This window comes from Bos indicus, chromosome 7 (assembly GCF_029378745.1).
Source record: "Bos indicus isolate NIAB-ARS_2022 breed Sahiwal x Tharparkar chromosome 7, NIAB-ARS_B.indTharparkar_mat_pri_1.0, whole genome shotgun sequence".
Lineage (NCBI taxonomy): Eukaryota > Metazoa > Chordata > Mammalia > Artiodactyla > Bovidae > Bos > Bos indicus.
In genome coordinates this window covers 74,802,940-74,824,576 of record NC_091766.1, presented here as the reverse complement: position 1 = coordinate 74,824,576, position 21,637 = coordinate 74,802,940, and the positions used below count along the sequence as shown (strand labels likewise).

The following is a 21,637-nucleotide window of genomic DNA, read 5'->3' as shown; positions in this document are numbered from 1 at the left end:
CACTCTGGTGGGGGATGTTGGTAGTGGGGAGGGTTATGCATGTGTTTGGGCAGGAGAGATGTGGGAAATCTCTGTACCTTCCCCTGTATTTTTAAATGAACCTAGAACTTGTCTAAAAATAATCCTAATTAAAAAATTGTCATTTTAAGTATTGTCTCCAGGGTAACATGTTGTCAGCTTCTTCCTGAGTTAGGTCACTTCCAGCCTAGTCTGACTCTCAAGGCTGCCTGTGAGCCAGTGCTCCTTGTTCTAAACACTAAAAGCTTTCTTTCTCTTTACTAGATCTGCACTCACAAACTTCATATTCTGCAATCAATTTGATCGACCTCAGAGCCCTATATATAGTCTGTCTACTTATTTATAGACTCCTAATGAACCCATTTAAAAATACTTTCTCTTGTGAAAATTTTAGTCATTTACAAATATAGACAGAACCCCTATATACTTTAAGAAAGTGAAAAGATCCCTGTGTACCCATCACCAGCTTCAACATTTACCAATTCATGACCAGTCATGTTTTCATCTAAACCTCGATCCATTACCTCTCCTTTCATATTAAAGAAATTCCCAGGTATCATATTATTGAGGCTATTTTTGCTTTAATTTACATCAGTAGATTTTCATATGCTTGCTTTACATGCATATAGTATATAATATACATTGTGTTCCCAAATAGCATACTTTTCTATCTGTTATCACCACTGTGGGAATTGTAATACATTTAAATTTTAAATTAATGTTTATTTACTTTTTAACAAGTAGTATGTGGTTCAAAATTCTAAAGATTTGAAAAGGTATTCATAAAAAGGCTGGTTTATGCATTGTTCATTGATAGTCTATGTATGTATAAAAGTACGTGTGTGTTTGTATGTGACAGAGAGATAAAATATTTTATATACTGTTTTTTTCATATAACAGTATGCCTTGGACATCTTTTCTTAACAAGATTTATAAAATGTGAGCTGCCTAATTATTGTTAAAGGCTGCTTAGCATTTCATTTTGTGATTCTACCTCAACTCATTTGTGTGCGTGTGTGCTAAGTTGCTTCAGTTGTGTCTGACTCTTTGCAACCCCATGGACTGTAGCCTGCCAGGCTCCTCTGTCCATGGGATTCTTCAGGTAAGAATACTGGAGTGGGTTGCCATGCTGTCCTCCAGGGGATCTTTCCAACCCAGGGACTGAACTCACATCTCTTATGTCTCCTGCCTTGGCAGGCGGGTTCTTTACCACTAGCGCCACCTGGGAAGGCCATAATTTGTTTAACCCACTTCTATTGCTGCACATGTATTTTCGATCTTTTGTTGCTGTATGATATATCTTGCATACATTCTAAGTCTGTAGTACAGTTTTTAAAATTGAATGCCTTGAGACCAATGTTCTGTGTACATTCTTTCTCTTTCTACCCATTCTTTGTTCTAGTCTCTTTGCCATAACTTCCCATCTATAGCCTCCTCACCACATTTTTGGCATGTGATTGAAAATCAAGGGCCATGCTTTGCTCTTAAGGCAGTAGTGCAGTGATGATCAGGAGGCTTAACTTTCTGCAGCTCAGCTGAGTCAGCTAAGCTGGCAGCACAGTGCATTGTAAGATACCAGAGCTGGGTAGTCTAAATTCAACCCTTTTATTTAATGGTAAACTGAGGCCTAGGAAAATTTCTGTTTCCCAGTTCCCTCAGATTCTTATCTTCTTACTCAAAGAGTCACAAAAAGACTGAAAAAAATCTGAATATATTTCATATTAAAGTGGAAGTGGAAGTCGCTCAGTCATGTCTGACTCTGTGACCCTGTGCACTGTAGCCTGCTAGGCTCTTCTATCCATGGAATTTTCCAGGCAGGAATACTGGAATGGATAGCCTATCCCTTCTTCAGGGGTAAAGGAAGATGTAAACTTGTCTTTAGGGTATGGCTTCTGTACTTAAGGAGTTAATGTGGTGAAAGGTCAGCTGATATCACTGGGAGAAAAGGACACTGTCATATGTGTAAACTGCCCTTATTCACATCGCATATATACAAAGACAGGGGTGATGAACTCCTCTTTTTTTCACTGAGTTCCCCTTAGGGTTCATATTCATTGTATATTTTCCCCACTCTAAGCCTCTCCTTAGATGCTTTTGATATCTTATTTTACCTGAATAATGGTAACAACAACAATATCAAGAATAGCAGCAATCCACACTTACACACTTACATGCTTTAAGCATGTTCATTTAATCTTGTGGTCATCCTAAGAGGGAGGTACTATTACAAGTGGAGAAACTTAGGGCAAAGAACAAAATTAGCTCACAGTTAGTCAGTTGCCAAGCTGAGATGTGGGTTTGGTCAGGGTCCAGAATCTACATTCTTAAACCTGATGCTATACTTTCCTTTATTTTATTTTTGTGTGTGTGTGTGTGTGTGTGTGTGTGTCTTTGTTTCTGTGAGCAGGCTTTCTCTAGTTGCAGCAAGTGGGGGCTGCTCTTCGCTGGGGTGCATAGGCTACTCATGGTGGTGACTTCTCTTGTTGTGGAGCACAGGCTCTAGGCGCACAGGCTTCAGCAGCTGTGGCTCTTGGGCTCCAGAGCATGGGCTCAGTATTGTGGCACATGGGCTTAGTTGCTCTGAGACTTGTGGGATCATCCTAGAACAGGGGTAGAACCTGTGTCCCCTACCTCAGCAGGTGGACTCATCCACTGCACCTGAAGGGAAGTCTTATACTTACCTTTGAATAACAGCATTTGGGAGAAGGGGAATGCAAGTGACCTAGACTGGTTCACAGATGTTCAAATTCTTGCCCTACAGGTGGAGGCCAGGAGCGGATGGACCTGGAGTTCTATGTGCTTGGGCTTGGTCTGGATGGGCCACTGCTGCTCTTGGACTACCAAGGATGCACCAAGGAAGATGATCAACAGGCACCCAGGAAGGATGCTGTCTTCAGGTCAGGCACACTGCTCAGCCAGAGGATTAACCCAGGGAAGCTGGGCAGGTCTAAGGGAGGTCCCATAGTAGAAGACGTTGGGAGAGAGTAGACAATTTCATCATGGAGGGAAATAGACTCTCCTCGAAGAGATCTCCTGAAATGCTGGAGCCCAACATCAGGGATTTTTAAAAAGAACTTGTAGCCTCCTTTGTGGGGGAAGAGATTTGATAGTGGTGCTTCACTGACATGGATCTGTACAGTAATTACATGGGAAGCTGGTTAAACATTCAGTTTCCTGGGCCCCATGCCCTGAGATCCTGAGGCCGAAAGTCTGAAACTGGCCCCTGGAATCCCGTCTGCGGCAGACAACTCAGGCAGTTCTGAGGCAACAATTCCGTGGACTTCCTGTTGAGACTGTGGACAAATGTGCAGAGGCAAATTTTTCCTCTTCTCTTGCTCTCAAATCCCACTGTGTTAAATGCTGGAAAAGAATGATGTCAGGGAATCACACGACGGAGACTAATTAGCACTACAGAGTAATAAGAAAAAAATATCCGCAGGGATGTGGGTGGGGGCTGCACTGCCACCATACATGTCTGGTGGCTGAGTCGATACCAGAGAAATAGCTGGGGGAGGGATTCTTCACTTGGTGGTATCGTTCATGCTTCCCAGAGTGTCCTGTTTTCTGTGCCCAAGAAATCTGAAGATCAAGGGAACAAGCTAGATTGAAAACTTCATTTATTCATATTTTCATCATTTAACTATATAATTAAATAGTTAGACAATCATTAGACACCTACTGTGTGCCACACACTGTTTTAGGATTTTGGAGGTATACAAGTGAGCAGGATGACTCAAGTCCTTAACTCACGGGCCTTACCCACTGTCTTTTAATGAAACCCACAAAGCTGGTCTCAGGACCTACCGAAGTTCAGGTTCTTTACATCTCAGCACAGAAAGAACTTTCTAATGAGACAAAATGCCATAGGGTAAGAAGCGAATTTATTTTGGGAAATACACATCTCATAGACAGAATGTGGTCTGTCTCAAAAGGCGAGAACAGCCTTGGGAGAAACACATTCCACAGACAGTGTGTGGGCCATCTCAGAAGCCCAGAGGAATAGTTAGCTTTATGGGCTGGGTAATTTCATGGGCTAATGAGTGGGAGGATTTTTCTAATTATTTTGGAGAAGAGATAGAGATTTCCAGGAATTAGGCCACTGCTCACTTTTTGACCTTACAGTTAGCCTCAGAACTGTCCTGGCACCTCTGGGTAAGTCATTTAGCTAATGTTTTACAGTAAGCGTACAATGAGGCTCAAGGTCTACTGGAAGTTAAATCTTCCACCATCTTGGGCCTAATTGGTTCTAATCAGATTTTGTTGTATCCTCAAGGGCTCTGTCATTCTTTAGGGATTGTGCCCTTCTCTCCTGTTTCAGGGTTATACTGCCTGGCATAAACTTTGGCTCTTCCACTTACTTACCTCTCACTCTATGCCTATTTCCTCATATGTGAAAAGTGGATGATAGTGATGCCTCTCATAGAGTTGTAAGAGTTAAGTGAGGAAATGAATGCAAAACTTTTGCCATTGGCCTGGCACATGTGTTAGTACATAGCATCGTTTTTCCAAGGTTAGCCTTCTTTTTGAATCTTTGGTTTACAGCTATTGGTAGTCAACTTCCTAGATCGTCTTCATTTGCTCTCTACCTCAGTGGAGCTGCAGGTGAAGGAGAGCTTCCTGTGTTCCCAGGAATACTCACTCAGAAAGGAGCTCCTTTGAAGCTCCTGTGAGCTTCAAACTTGGCTACTCATTGCAACTGAAACTTATAAATTATGTAATCTGGTTTGTGCCCAGCCCAAAGCTTTGAATTATTCTAGTCAGTGTGGGAAAATGTTGGGGAAAAGGAAAAAGAAGTGATAATCACTCCTTGTGATTTTTAAAAAGTATTCCTTATGAATATTCAAGACCTTCACCAGTACCAGTCACAGCAGAGAAAGGCTGGCCTAACATTTGCTCCCTCAAGTATAGTCTATTTTTCTTCAGACAATTTTATGTAAAATATCTACATTGTAAAAAAGAAAATTAGAGTGAGATACTAGGAAGGGATAGATGGAGCCACTGTGTGCTTTGATAATTCTGTCTGAGTAATTAAGAATACCCTCAAATGCTTCCAGATTTTACTGAGCTCTTTCTCAGGAAACTGCAGAATAATTCGGTCCTCATGCTCACCATTTTAAGGACAAACCTCCTTTCCAAGATGCACTTTAGCAAAGGAGAACAACTTAATGGCTAGAATATAATAAGTCCCCTACATAAGCATCAAGTTCTATTCTGAGAGCCCATTTGTAAGTCCAGTTTGTTCATAGTTCAACAAAATTAGCTTAGGTACCCAACTTATGCAATTGGCTATATGGTACTATACTGTAATAGGTTTGTAATAATTTTCACACAAATAGTATGCACATAAAAAACAAACACAAAAATAAAGAAAACATTTTAAATCTTCGAGTATAGTACCTTGAAAAGTACAGTAGTACAGTATAACAGCTGGCATACAGAGGCTGGCATGCATGTTCGTGTCTTTGAAAGTTCAAAATGTGAAGATCAGTATGTAGGGGACTTACAGTAATTGAAAATGTTTATATATTCTCAATGTAAAGGAGGATCTGGAAAATAAAAATAAACTCAATGAGGATCTAGGCTCCTATTTGGCTTTCAGATTGGAACCTTGGTCTTGGTCTGATCAAAACAAGAAACCTTGTTTCTTGGTCTGATCAAAACGTAGTCTAGGCCCTAAGGATTGCTTAAAAACTTTTAAAACTCTCCTTAGATTCCATTTATCTCAAAAGAGAAGGACTAGGCTAATCTGCATTCAGCAGCTGACTGCTCCAGAGCCTCTGCAGTGTGAGATTTGAAATAGCCTTTCTCCCTGGAGGGTGTTTCTTGGATGCAGGAGGGGAAGAAAAGTCAGCGAAGCCAAGGCATCTTTAAAGATCTTCTCTCGGAAGCAAGATACAAACTGTGCTCTTTAGACAATACATTTCCAATGTTCTAAGCTGTGACCTTCCCTACTTCAATTGAATACCAATGAAAATCAATTCCTCTCTGAGTGAGAAGCAAAATTTGCTGGGGCTAGGAGGTAGATGAGAAGGGAATTTAGTTTATCAAAAGAAAAGTAGTCTTTGCAGGGGTTTTTGGATCTGCTAAGCAAGCTTTGGTGCTGGGAAAAGATTGATGGCAAAAGGAGAAGGAGCGGCAGAGGATGAGGTGGTTAGATAGCATCACCAACGCAATGGATGTGAATCAGGGCAAACTCCAGAAGAGAGTAGACAGGGGGGCTGGCATGCTGTAGTCCATGCGGTGGCAAAGAGTCAGATATGACTAAGCAACTGAACAACAGCAAAGCAATTTTTGCTTAAGGGGGAAAGAGCTGAATTCCTATACTTTAAAGAGAGTGGGATATTTAATTCAATCTTGGAATTCAAGAAAATTGAAGTTTTTGTCACAAGACGGACATTCTGAATAAAAATGTATGCCTTCCTCAACAACAGAACACTCCAGTCTGATCATGTTTATCATGACTTGAAAACTGTGATGTTGGGAAAAGCCTAAGTACTGCATTGGGCAAACCTGGATTCAAATCCTGCCTGTGTCACTGCTGGATAGCTCTGTGTTCTAACCTCTATAACCTCAGTTTCTTTATCTCTAAAATGGAGATAATACCTGCAGATGTGTTCTGATGATTAAATGTGATTACTATGTAAGGCTGGGCTTCTCTGGTAGCTCAGCTGATAAAGAATCCACCGGAGATTCTTGCAGGAGAAATGCAGGAGACCCAGGTTCAATTCCTGGGCTGGGAAGATACCCTGGAGATACCCTGGAGAAGGAATAGGCTACCCATTCCAGTATTCTTGGGCTTTCCTGGTGGCTTAGATGGTAAAGAATCCACCAGCAATGTGGGTGACATGGGTTGGATCCCTGGGTTGGGAAGATCCTCTGGAGGAGGGCATGGCAACCCACTCCAGTATTCTTGCCTGGAGAATCCCCATGGACAGAGGAGCCTGGTAAGCTACAGTCCATGGGGTTGCAGAGAGTTGGACATGACTGAGCAACTAAGCATAGCACAGCCACATGTAAGGCAATGAATGCAGTACTGGCCTTCACTGGGTACCCAACTCACGGTTCTGTCTCTCTTCTCCCTCTCCTTGATCTACTCTGTCTATCTCTGTCCCTTTCTGTTGCTCTCTCACACACACATGCACACACACTGTGAAATTCCTCTATGAATTGCTATCTCCTCTCTTGCTTTTTCTGTTTCTCATTTGCTCATTCTGTAAGGCTCAGCTCCCATTGCCTTCTTATTGTCCTTCTTTCTACATAGATGTCTCCTTTTTACTTTTTGTAGTGCTCATAGTTTCATCCATGACCCTCAGGAGTTTATTATTTGATTTATATGGCAAAACCAGAATTTTAAAATATTCCACAACACCCCAGCTTTGAAGGTCACAGTAAGTTTACAATAAATTTTACTGATTGATATTATTTTTCACTTCAGTACAAAGTCTCTGGATTTCTTCTTTTTTCTAAGTTGACCTGGGGACATCATTATGGCACAGTGGTAAAGAATCCTTACTTCCCTGGTAGCTCAGCAGTAAAGAACCTACCTGCCAATGCAGGAGACGTGGATTCGATCCCTGGGTCGGGAAGATCTCCTGGAGGAGGAGATGGCAACCCACTTCAGTTTTCTTGTTTGGAGAATTCCATGGGCAGAGGAGCCTGGTGGGCTACAGTCCATGGGTTGCAAAGAGTCAGACACGACTGAGTGACTTGAGAGCACACATATGTACAATTTACACATATTAACTCAGTTCTTCAAAAGCACTCATGAGACAGGTATTGTTATCCTCATTTTGCCAAAGAGCAAACAGAGAGAGATTTTTAATAACTTGTCCAAATTATATGCCAGGGGTGGATTGTTATGATTTGAATTCAGGTCTTTCTGATTCTTCTTTTTTTTTTTTTCCGGCTGTGCTGGGTCTCCCTTGTGGTGCTCAGGCTTCTGTAGCTGTGGCATGCAGGCTTAGTCACAACATGTGGGATCTTAATTCCTCAACCAGGGATCGAACCCAGGCCCTCTGCATGAGGGCATGAAGTTTTATCAATTGGGCCACCAGGGAAGTCTTTCTGATTCTAAAACTTAAACTCTCCCATATTATATGATTTTTCCAGTAAGTTTGTGATGAAAATGTATTTAGGGTTCTCAGTCATGGCTTTTGAGCATGTTTTCTCTGTGAATATTTTTCATTACTAAATTAGTTCATCCCTTACTGCCCTGAATGTGCCCAGTCTCGTCTGATCTAGGGAGCTAAGCAGGGTCAGGCCTGGTTAGTACTTGGATAAACTGCCTGGGAATACTACATGCTGTAGGCTTTTGGGGCTTCCTAGGTGGCGTAGTGGTAAAGAATTGACCTGCCAATGCAGGAAATGCAGAAGACGTGGGTTTGATGCCTGGTTCAGGAAGATCCCCTGGAGGAGAAAATGACAACCCACTCCAGTATTCTTGCCTGGAAAATTCCATGACAGAGGAGCCTGGTGGGCTACAGTCCATGGGGTCTCAGAGTCAGACACGGCTGAAGCGACTTAGCACACGCACAAACTTGCAACATCCCCAGCCTCTCCTTGGCAGCCCTTTCATAATGATTCTGGGTCCCTGTGAGCAGTGGAAGGGACTCAGATTTCTCTCTTCTGTTCAGAGACTTCAGGTGAGAGTCTCTTGTCCATATCCCTCTTCTTATTGTGAACATCATTAGACAACTAGAAACTTCTTAGAGAAGCAAGAGAGAGCATTATAGGTAGAGTAAATCTTTTTAAACAGCTCTGCTCATGGGGTACATATGTGCCTGTGGCATCTGCAAAAAGAACCAAATAGAACACCCATATGCAAACAATTTTCTTCTTTTTTTAAAAGTCTTTACTGAATTTTTACAATATTGCTTCTGTTTTATGTTTTGTTTTTTTGGCCCTAAACCATTTGGGATCTTAGTCCCCTGGCCAGGGAATCGAACCCTGCATTGGAAGGCAAAATCTTAACCGCTGGACCGCCAAGGAAATCCCTTATTTGCTTCTTAAAAATATTTTCCCCTGCTATAAAACTTTAATAAATAGCTTGGGAAATGATACACATAATTCAAATGGCAACTTTTCCCCCTAAAATCAATGAAAAGAACAGTGCTATTGCGAATAAATTCACTTTCCCTGTGCAAATGACAAGTATTTTCTATACTACAATGCTTTCCAATTATGTTGGGTAGCTTCATGTTGAATAACAACACAAGCTCCCAAATTGAGTCCTTGTGGCCAGTATCAAAGCTCAATAATTTTGGTAATAGATCTTTTTCATGCTTAAATGGATATGTAAACATCATATTAGAGGTTTTGGAGGATAGATATAACACGTTTTTCCTTAAACCCTATAATTTCTGCTTTGAACAATGATCAGTGATTTCCCATTATCTTTCTAACTTTCCTATTTATTTATATTAAAAAAGGCCTTAGTATTAAAATAGTGTTTTATGTTTTGGAGAATAACAAATTCAGTAGGTTGGGCAAATTATTTAAGTGCTTACTGTTGTTTCCTTTGCTGTAGATTACCATAAATTACTGTGAAACTTTTAGAGAAGATGATTCCAAATCCACAGCCTTTTTTGCTGAATTTTTTAGAGGGCTCAAGAAACATGTATTTTTGGAATGAGGAAAGGAGACACACAGAAGAGAAATCTGTGGGCAAAGCACTATATGGAACATCCCTGATGGCTCAGTGGGTAAAGAACCCGCCTGCCTATGCAGGAGATGCGAGAGACACGTTGAATCTTTGGGGTGGGAAGAGCCCCTGGAGAAAGAAAATGGCAGCCCCTCCAGGATCCTTGCCTGGGGGATCTCATGGACAGAAGAGCCTGGAGGGCTATATAGTCCATGGGGTAGCAAAGAGCTGGACACAACTGAGCTCGTGGCCCAAGGCACTGTATGGTCAAGTCTCATCCTTGAATGCAGTCAGTTATACATAATTAAAGTGGAGTCCCAAGGTTTGCTGCAAATTAAGTATTGGGATCAATTTTATTTCATATCTTTTTCAATTTAGTTCCTAATTTTGATGTTATCTTTCAGTTGACTCGACTGTCTCCTCAAATTTGGTTTTCTGTGTGTTTTTTAGAGATTTTTTTACACCGAGAATGTCTTTATACATTCATTTAAAACAAGTGATCTGGATACTAAATTACTGAGTCACTGAATTTCCCTTCACAATAAAATTTAGTGTTAAATCTTAGGCCAACCTAGCTTTTATTTATTATAGGTGGCGTGTTTCTTCTTGCTTGAATACTTTTAAGATGTTTTCTTTATTCTTATAAGCTGAAATATTTGTTGTGTGCTTGGATCTGAGTGTCTCTCTATTGATTGCATTGAACATGGTGAATGCATTCATACTGCATACTCAGGCCATATTTATTTTTCCAGCAAGGGGAATTTTTCTTTGATTATTAATATTTGAACATCAGAAATCATCCCCTGTGTGTGTGTGTTTTTAATAGATATGAGTTTACCCAGAAAAGATAGTAAACTTGTTCTTAGTGACCCAAGGAAATTTAATTAACTTTACCATGAGACATATGATGGTTGAAAACATACTTTAAAAGTATATATAGATTACATAAATACTTTTTCCTGAACAAGGAGGAAGAAACTGGTTGTTTGGAAGGAGAATTTTTTTGTGTGTTTTTTTGTTCCATATTTTTTCAGAGTCATATTCTTTTTTGACATACATGGTAGACATACCTAAGGGCATTTTTCTCTTAATATTGGAATCCAAGATAAATCTCTTGTTCCAGAACACCCAAATGATATAACTTTAATGCTAGAAGAAAACCTAGGTTCCTGGTGGTAAGAGGACTATATATGTGCGGATGGAAGGGTTGGTAAATAAGCTGAAGAGTCATCATAGAGTCACGACTTAACAGCATAATATGAGCTTTTCCCTTTTATATCAAGCTTACAGTATTGTCGGAGAAGGCGATGGCACCCCACTCCAGTACTCTTGCCTGGAAAATCCCATGGATGGAGGAGCCTGGTAGGCTGCAGTCCATGGGGTAACGAAGGGTTGGAGATGACTGAGCGACTTCACTTTCACTTTTCACTTTCATGCATTGGAGAAGGAAATGGCAACCCACTCCAGTGTTCTTGCCTGGAGAACCCCAGGGATGGGGGAGCCTGGTGGGCTGCCGTCTATGGGGTTGCACAGAGTTGGACATGACTGAAGTGACGTAGCAGCAGCAGCAGCATACTACTGTGGCAATATACATTAAGAATTACTTTTGTCCCACTTCTGTGTTTTGTTGCTTGGGAATATGTATAATTCTTAGCTTGATTCTCTCTTCCATTATTTTCTCTCTCGTGAGTCCTGTACTTAATCAGGAACATTTAACAGCAATGTAAGGCAGTATACAGTTAAATGTAAAATTGAGAGAAGTGGAAAAGGAGACATGAGAATAAACTCAAAATATTACTTGAGGCTGTTAGAAAGGGTAACATGTGATTTAGTATGTATAGGATTGAACAGACCTAAAAGATGTGCATGCGTGCTACATCACTTCAGCTGTGTCCAACTCTGATGCTATGAACCATAACCTGCAGGCTCCTCTGTCCATGGGTTTCTCCAGTCATGAACACTGGAGTGGGTTGTCGTGCCCTCCTCCAAGGGATCTTCCCAACCCAGGGACTGAACCCACATCTCTTACACCTCCTGCACTGCCATGTGAGTTCTTACCACTAGCATGACCTGTGAAGCCCACCTGAGGGTGATATTTAGGTAAATGTGATGGGAAAAGTAGCTGGTTATGAAGTGATTTCACCTATTTGGGTAATTTTTAGGTGAAGATATTTTATGCATGGCTTTATTTATAGGCTGAAATCCACACAGTGGGTTTTATCTTCACAGTTTTTTAAGCAAGAGTGATGTTGTCACAGACATGGTTGGCATCAGGCTAACACTTCTTAAGTGTGAATCAGAAAACAAGAGAGGGAATATGACTAGTGCCATAGAACTGCTGATGTTGGCAGTGAGGGCAGTGGGAGGCCTCAGATTTATCAATGTTCAGAGGCAGCTTGAGGTCTGTGAGTCAGGAAATAGAGGTCGAATTGGGAAAACCTAGAGTATTAGGGATCCAGATTAATACCCAAGAACAACACTGCTAAATAAAGTGGAAAGAAGGCATAGAAACTTGATGGTCAGTATTATCAGGAGTATACCACAGCAATGGACTTACTCCAAGATGTCTGATAGGATCAAGATCGATGCACTGGAAGTATAATTCAGGAAGCCCCTCCAATCTGCCCCTTATTTTGGGCCAAGGCTTCTACTTCACTAGAGAAGGTCTTACTTGGATCCTTTTTTGATCCCAAATGAAACAGAAATTGCAGGACACTAAGAGACTGAGACTGGTCAGAAGATTTCATTCTCTATTTAATTCCTGTCTGAAGTTGGGATTCTTGAATTTTCTGAAAAGTCTTTGCTGCTGAACTGATGTACCTTCAAGAGAATGGACATGAACAAGTAATTGGAGATGCATTTCTAGCAATGCTACCAGTTTTGTGAAATTGGAGAGAGACAGAGAAAGAGGTGGGGGAGTGAATCTCTCCTTTATTGTTTTCCTTATGGCAGAAATTATGGACCTTTGGTGACAACCACTCATGACATTTGTTTTACTTATTTGGATCACTGTTTTTTTTTTATAAAATCTTGAAAAGCAAAGACACGCAATTTCTAAAAAAAGACACTGAATTAGCCAACCTGGAAAAGCTGAAACTAAAGCCTGCAGTGAATGAAGCCAATGAGAGAAAAGGAAAATTATATCCTAGCATCTAGAAAGGCGTAGGAATCAGAGATGCCAGATAGTTTCTAAAAGTGAGAATGGCAAGAAGTGGAAAATCGGGATAGGTTAAACTTTTGCGTCATGAGATGACTTCTCTTAGCTCTCTTACCTAGAAGCTGCTCCTTGTCCACCCTGGTAAAAAGTGGGAAGTTCCCACTGGCGAGGTTTGTACAGCTGGGGATCACAGTGAGATACTGAATGTCTGCAGCTTGAATGGTGAGATCCCCTGTCCCTATTCTGAAATGTTTCAGAATACTGACAGCTAGGCTTACACCCCCAACAGGAGGAACCCACGAGTGCTGACAGTTGGGTGCTCCTCAACCAAATGGCTCACTCTCTAGCCCACCATCTGATTGTGACTTGAAAGCCACGTGGATGCATTAGTTTGCTAAAATTAAGAAAACATTAAGTAAAAAAGAATAACTCACAGCCTGTTAAACCATCTGCTTCTAACACACAGATACTTGTCATGAGGCAGGAATGAGGGTTCATAGACCATACAGGGAATTTTCCCAAGGGTATCCTATCACAGATGGGAATCCTTGGGTCACAAATATGTATATAAAGAAAGTCATTATAGAGATTGACTGTTGTACCTCCAAGTATGGTCCTATCAGAGTTATACTGGGGAAATGGATTTAATTGCAGAGATACCTTATTTGAGACTTTTCAAAGCAAGTATCGTAAGAGATGAAATCTTGGTTGTCAGAATATTTCTCACTGCTGCTTTATTACTATATCCATTCTTTCTCTAAGTTGCAATGGCGCTTCCAAAAGCCACATCCCCCTGGGCTATGTTTGTTCATTTATTCATTCAAGAAGTATTTTCTAATCTCTTTTATTTCATTGGGCACAGTTCTAGACAGTGAGAAAGCAAAAGAGTCCCTGATCATGGAATGTAATTTACATTCAAGTGGGAGAGATTGACATAAACAAATAAAAACTATATTTTTTCTTTCCTTTCTTTTATGAGGGTTGACTTCACCCTCTTCTGGGACCAAAAGCAGAGAAGTGATTTACATTCTAAATTTTTTTTTTTGAAATTGGGAAATTGGATTGGAAATCAAAATGGGAAATAAAAATTCGTACTTTCTATAGAAAAAATTAGCTCTTGAGATGATAGTGGAACAGTAAAAAGTGTTAACGGAAGCTGGGAAATTGAAAGATCAAGATAAGTGAATGGGTTAGTGAGTTATACTGTGTTAAGCTGTGAGCAAAAACCACTCTGGAAAAAAAGCGCATAAGCACATAAATATAATAAATACAGGCACAACTATTATCTGAAGTCTTGTTCAATTTCTGGGAGATTTCTCACCTTCATTTTTCATCTCTTCCATTGAGTTACACGCATGTGCGCACACATACCCCTGTATATAAGCACACACCTATATATGTACTGGTGGTGGTGGTGGTTTGGTTGGTGGTGGTGGTTTAGTTGCTAAGTCGTGTCTGACTCTTGTGATCCCATGGACTCTAGCCTGTCAGGCTCCTCTGTCCATGGGATTCTCCAGGGAAGAATACTGGAGCGGGTTGCTATTTCCTTCTCCAGGGGATCTTCCCCATCCAGGAATCGAACCCGGCTCTCCTACTTTGCAGGCAGATGATTTACCAACTGAGCTATGAGGGAAGCCCCGTATATGTACTATATACATATAACTGTATGTATGTATATATTTATTTTTCCCCATAGCTCTCTTTTGTTCTGTTCTTTCTTTCCTTTCTCCCTCTCCTCCTTCCCTCCCACTTCTTTTCCTCCTCCTCCTCCTTCTTTTAATAGTATCATGTTCTTATTTAATGTGTATTATAGCTTGCCTTATCTTTTGAGTAAAGCTGGGATAGTTTATTTAAAGTTTTCTTCTCCTTGCAAAGACTCTGCTTCCTTCAAGTTGCTTTTATTTCTTTCCAACTCTACCTTATATGTTTGAGTCTTGTTTCCAATGTTGGTGATTCTTCAAGAATAGGACAATAAACAACTGACAGGAAGCTCCTGAGTGCATGTGTGGGGCTTCTGGACTGTGGGCTTCCTTATAGTTTGATCTCAGTGGGCCCTTTCATGAAGACAATTCCTGATGGAGAACTCCTTTTTTCCATCTATTATCTTCTGCCTTAGTTATCTATGCCTTCTGCTCTCCATCTAGAGAGTAAACCTATCTTATGTCCTCTAGAGGATAAATACCCTTCGTCCTGTTGGGCAGAGATGATGCCCAAACTAACCATAGAACAGGGAAGGGAGCGGGATGTAGCTAATCCCAGGATTCTCTAACTACTGCTTTAAGTCTTTCCAGCTGCCCTCTTGTTTTTAATTTCACGTCCATGTGCATTCCCAGAGGACCTAATGTTGCCAATTCCAGAGCCTTTGTAGATTCTGCAAAGCATATTGAGCTTCTTCTTGGCTCCTTCCAGTGCAAACTTAGGACTGAGCTTCCTTTAGATTCCTTCCCCTTAGATTCTTTCCAACTCAGCCATCCAGCTTTCGAAATTGTGCTGCACTTGTACCTTTTTCCTTTGTCCTTAAGGTTTGTGCCCTTTAAAAAAGTTCTGTTCTGATGTTTTAGTGTAGTTTGGGAAGGGAGTTAAACAAATGGAAATTCACCTGAAAGTCCCCCTTGTTTTCTTAAGTATTTAAAATATTGCAACAATAATTCAAAGATACATGAAATTAAAATTCAAACAACCCATGAGTATATCAAAGAAGACGTGGCTATCTTTGCTCTTCCCCTACCTTTGGATTTCACACTCACTTCTCCTGAGCTGAACAGTATTAACTATAATAATGATTATTTTCCCAGTTTTTCTTCTGTGCATTTACATATGCTTACTTATATGTCTCAGAAAATAATTGGGATAGTATTAAACACATGATTTTATATTGTTTTGTTTGCTTATTTTTTAAAAATGGGTGATCTTTCCACATAAATACATGTAGTTCTTTGCCATTCTTTGAACAGCTGCAATCTAAATGGTGGTGCCATATTTTATTTAACTTCTTCTCTATTGGGAATATTTATTTTTTTTCAGTTTTTCTGTATTATAACAAGGCTGTAGCGAACATATTTGAATAAACTTTCTTTGCACTTGCACAAGTATTTCCTTATGAAAATGTTCACTGGCTCCTAGCCTAGGTCTGTGTTTTCCAAACTTAACTCAATTGCATTCAATTTCTTTTTTTTTAATATATCTACATAACTGTTTAAGCCCAAAGCATATTATTATGTAAAATCTTATTAAGCTATATTATAATTCAATAGTTTTCACATAACTTTTCTTCCACTTATGTGTACTATTCTATACTTAATTTTCTCCTTAAATTAACTGTTTTATTTTGTTTACAATGGAAGCTTTATAGTATTATTTCTACTTATTTATATAAATAGGAAAAGAGTGCCACTTGACATGAATAGATGGTAAATATAAAAGTAAATGCAAATTTAATGAGAACAATTTTATTGAATTTCAAGTGGATGTGGTTGTTTTCTGTCTTTTTTAAAAGAGATATTACTAAGTGTTATAATAGAGCTGTTGAAGTCATATTAGTACTAGTCAGCCTCAGTATGGGCTGTTCCTCTGTCTTTATTGCTTTTTGAGTTTCTATATGACAGCCATATATACACATGTGATTTGTATGACATTCCACAGCTTTGTATCTTTTCTTGAATTCTGGTTATTGGTTTTTTCTAATATACTATTTTTATTTTGGAAAAAGACCTGTGGTTTTTTTGTTGTTGTTGTTCTTTTTTAAAAGGTTTTATTCTAGGTTTTAGTATAAAGTTGATTAACAATGTTGTGTTAGTTTCAGGTATACAGCAAAGTGGTTCAGTTATACATATACATGTATCTATTCTTTTTCAATCTTACAGTCTCTTATGCCCTTTCCCACACCAAGCACAGTGTTTTGTACATGGTAGATGCTTCATTAAAGCAATAGAATGATTTATTTATAGGCTTAATTGATTACCACAAATGAAATGTTCATTAAATAAAAACTTAGTAGAGATGTTCCAATTATCGAGCCATCTAAATTCTCATAATGATGTAACTGTGAGACTCTTCTTTATAATACTGCAACATTAGAAAACATAGTACAAGGAGGACTTTCTAGTGGTGCCACTTTTCTACTGAGTTTCAGCTTATGTTCATCATATTTGTTTCCTTAATTTGAAAGCCTAAGCTCCCATAACTTTTTAAGAACTAGCTGATTTCCATGTCTCTGAGTCACTTCTGGAACGCATTTTATCTTAATAAGAATAACCTACCAAGCAAGAAAGCCAGCAGGCTCCTCATTATCATTCTCTATGTAGAGGAGTTTATCTTTTGGCTGCCAAACTTGAATTCCACACTGTCCGACTTTAGCAAATGGATTGTTTTTAATGGGTAAGTTTGAGTGACAAAGGCAGAGAGCAAGCCAGTGGCCTGTCCTCTCAGTTGATAGGATTAGATCTGACTGAATAAAGACATGTGATGGGCTGCAGACTTCAGGGGATAGTCTGCAGTGCACATTGGCACTTCTGAGCAGCATTAACATTCTCTGCCTGCTGTACTAACTCCTTAAAATGCCATTTGCATTGACGATGGTATAATTGACATTGCTCCCCAAGGAGCTCAGAGGATTGTGGGGAGGCGGAATCAAAGAAAAGTCATCTCTTCTGAAGGTTCGCCTCTGGTTACAAAATGCAGAGAGTAAAGGACTCTTGTTATTGAGTGATGTCATATTAATAAAAAAAACAACAGGCACAAAAATCTATCGTCACAATTTTCCCAGTAGCCTTTTTATTTCGTCATGTATAATCTTTCTAATTGCCTTCATAGCATTTATCTAGCTGCATGATATTATTATTATTATTATTGCACTAAGTATCTGTTAAGATTCTTTATGATCTATTTGCTCCCATTAATCTCTCTTTATAAAAAGTTAAACTTGTGTAGTTCCAGCAGTAGCTTAATGCCCAATCAGACAGTTGTGAACGTGTATGAGAGACAAGGCTTGGGCAGAGGACTCAGTATTCAACCTTTGCCACAATTGGAGTTGAAATCACTATGAATGAACATGACCATTTAGGGGTCAAAGAACAGCCGCAGTATGTTGAAACTGTAATGCAGAAACACACACACACAGATATGAATAAAAGTTTAAATGAAACTGTCAGATTTCAACAAGGTCAGTTGTGATATATTTACTCCCTGGATTTGTGCTGGATCAGTGTTTATTAGCAAAATTTTGATAAGTGTTTTGTGGACAATAGGTTAAGTTAAGTAGAGGAAGTAAGTGATTTCTAACTGGCATTCTTTAACAGGTATAGAAGAAATAACTGATTATTTATAGCATTTTATAGAAGTTAAATCAGACAAAAGACCATAGATAACCAAAGTAGAATACAATCTCTAGTCCAGTATTGGCTTTTCACACAACAGTGGATCGAGGGATAGTTGTTTTTCTTTGTTTATTTTATTTTGGGAAAATGCCAGTAAAAAAAATCTATTTTCTCTCTTAAACATTTATTCCAAATAGGAAATATATTGATACTTGGTTTTAGAAAACATAACCCAAAGGCATTGGATTATTCTGAACAGCCTTCTAAGTCACCCAAGGAAGATCAAAGTATGTTTGGTGCTATTTTGAGGTTGTTCACTTAATTGTATTATAATCTTTGAACTGTTAATCTCTATGTGTTAAATGTGTCTTAGTGCATGTTTGGTTGCAAAGAAAAGAGAGCTAATCAAATTTGCTTCAGGACTTACTGTAAATAATAGAAGGGAATCACAGAGCAGGCAGTTTCAGGCAGTATAACTAGACATTCAGGTGAGTAGAAGAGACAGAAACTCAACTCAAACTGGCCAAAGCAAAAGAACGATTATTTCACAAACCTAAAAAGCCCAGGTGAATCAATACATTTGTATCCAGGTGCATAGATAAGGTCAGGAGTTTGTCTCTGTCCCTAAGCTGAGCTTTCCTCTCATTTGGCTTCATTCTTAGGTAGGCTGCTTCCTCCTGGTGATAAAGTTGCAATTTTACCTTTACATCCTCAGATCTTAGCAACCCTGGGAAGAGACATTCCCTCTCCTAAGAGTTCTTGCAAAAATTCTGGATCTGGCCCTTACCATTTCACATTGAGTCATGAGCTGGTGGCTACACCTATAATTATGACCCCATTGGTTGGGAAGCCTCTCTCAACTACTGATCACTACAGTTGAGGTGGGAAGAGCAGAGACAAGTCCAGCAGAACAAGTTGGGAATAAAGAAAGAGTGGTTCTCTGAAGGAACAATGAGTTCTGTTAAGAGAAGTGCAGTCGATGCTGTTGGTGCTCCTTCCAGATCCTGTTCTCAAGCTGGAGCATCCATCCCTGAGCTGCTCTGCATGTTGGCTGCTCACAGTGCGGAGCTTCCCTCTTCTCCAGATAATTGCCTTCAGCAGAGGAAGCAGCTCATCTGGAAAGTAAATCACCCCTTTCTCCAGCAGCTTGCACCTAGTCACTATTTGATTCAAGGGCACAGAGGGCCACCTCTTTTCTCAGGGAAGGAGTAAGGTAATAATGCACGTCATGCTCCAGAGTTCAGAAAGAGCACCACCTTGATTAGCTCACTCCTGTGTCCATCCTGCTTCCCTCACTCCCTTGCTCCTGAGAGCACAGCCTTAATTGATAACTCCTTCTCTGGCTCTGTTTCTGGGGAACCTAAACTAAGATTTAGGGCTGGATGTTGGACAGGGAAAATAATTGATGTCCATTCTAAACAAGAACTGAGATCTTTTTCTTCATCTCTCCAGGGTTCCTTCAGTCCTTTCCTTTCTCTGAATGTCTGTCTCATTCTTCTCTTGGAAGACAGCTTCCTTAACTTGCATAGCCCCTGATTCTCAGTTTTTTTGCTGATTCTTCTCCCTTTTTTTCTGACCTCTAAATGTTGGTATGCTGGAATGCTAAATTCTAAGTCCTGTCTTTTTAATCTATCCTCATTCCCTGAAGACTCCACCCAGTTACATGGTTTAAACAGCTTTCACTGATAATTTCCAAGTTTTCATCTCCAGCTTCATCTCTCCTAGAGTCCCAAACTCAGATGTCCAGTTGCCTCCTTGGAATTTGCACCCTCAATGATAGAAGTGGCATTTCTATCACACTTAGTAGAAATCTTGATCCCACCTTCCAAACTCATCTGTCTCTCTGAATCTTTCCCATGATTAGAGGAAAATGTTCTGGCAGATCAAATATTCTATCAGAGTGATCCTATCACAGCAACAGTGGCCATCCACCTGCTTATCGTTTGTGAGATTCAGACTGTGACTAACAAAGCCATAGTATGTAGTAAAGCCTCATAGAAACATTTTCTTATACCCTTCACCCCAATAAGGGGTGAAGAGGAGTGTGGAAGCTTCTTTTATGCAGCTCTTTCTAGAGAGAGCTGAAAAAGTTTCAATTTTATAAGATAAGGTGACACTAGGAGGAAAGGCCCAGGTACAAACAGGGCCTCCTGGTTCTCATGCAGATACAACTTACCAACTCAGGTAAAGGTGGAAAATGTAAATCCTCCTTGATTTTCTTATTTCACAAGAGGAGAGTTAGAAATTGCAAGAAGAAGGAAGAAAACGAGACAAGTTCATGAAGAAGCAAAGCTCTCCCAACTGGTGTAGCAGCCCTGCACTCTGGACATTTTGAGCTGGATGATTCTTTGTAGTGAGAGGCTGTCCTGTGTGTTGTATGGGGCTTAGCAACATCCCTGGCCTCAACCTACCAGAAGCAAGTGGTATCTCCCCTCAACCCCCATCCAAAGTCATGGAAATAAAAATATCTCCAGATGTTTCCAAATCTCCCCTGGCATCCAAAATTGCCCATAGTCGAGGACTTCAGAATCAGAAAGTAAATAGACGCATGTCAGACTGTCACCAAACTCTCCAACCAGTTGCAGCCTTTCTTCTTGAGGGGAGAATCCAGTAAAGGCTGAAGAGGAGTGTAGAAGCTTTTTAATCCTTCTCTTCCTAGAGAAAGCTGAAATTTAGGCCCAAGTTTCTATTTTATGGGACAAGGTGAGACTAGGAAGAAAGGATATAAGATGTTTCTATGAGGCTTTACTGTATACTGTCTTTTCACAGAATGTTGAGATGCAGTTTATACATTTCCATTCAAATGTGTGCTCAGTTAAACTCATCTTTACAAATTGACTTGTTCATAGATTTAGAGCTAAGACCTTATGCTGTCCTTTCAAAGTATCAGATAAGTATGCAAACAAATTGTCAGTTTATAAGACAGTGCGTAGCGTTTCAAGAAACAAAGGAATTTTTTCTCACTTGGTTCTTACTTTAATTTTAGGAGACATATCTATTAAGAGATGCATGGTAAGTGTTGAATTTAGGAGTAGTAGCCAACTCTGGTATTTCATCCTTGTTTCACTTGACTTGCACTTTTACCTTTGACTTCATGGAAAATCAAACCAAACTAAACTTAACGTATCTCTAGCTCAATTTTCACAATATTGTCACTTCTATTCTTTAAAAATATGTTAGTCCATGGTTATTAAATTCTTTGATTTTAATTTCATTGATTTCAATTATATTTTCTTGCCATTTTGCTATTTTTTTTCTTCTCCGTCTACTTTATATTTGCTTTTCTGCTCTTGTTTTACACAGGTTATATATTCTGGCATCCTACTGAGAAGTGCTATACCATTTATAATGTTTTTTCCTTTGTTTCTACTAGTAAATCACTTTCAGAGTTATGGTCTCATGATTCTTCAGTGTGACTTTTCTTCTTAATGTTTTGCATATATCATCATTCTTTGAGGACAGCTCTCTCTATCTGTCTATTCCTCAGTTAGGAAAAACTTATCCAGA

The 21,637-nt window shown here is 39.6% G+C and overlaps 1 protein-coding gene across 1 annotated transcript in view; it reads left to right on the top strand.

Annotated features, from left to right (window-relative positions):
• Positions 1–21,637, top strand: part of LOC139184219 (craniofacial development protein 2-like) — a 290,608-nt gene that overhangs the window by 87,893 nt on the left and 181,078 nt on the right. Inside the window, exon 2 of the mRNA XM_070793960.1 lies at positions 2,780–2,915. Within this exon, the coding sequence (XP_070650061.1) occupies positions 2,797–2,915 (119 nt within the window). The 5' untranslated portion in view covers positions 2,780–2,796. The remainder of the gene's footprint in view (positions 1–2,779; positions 2,916–21,637) is intronic.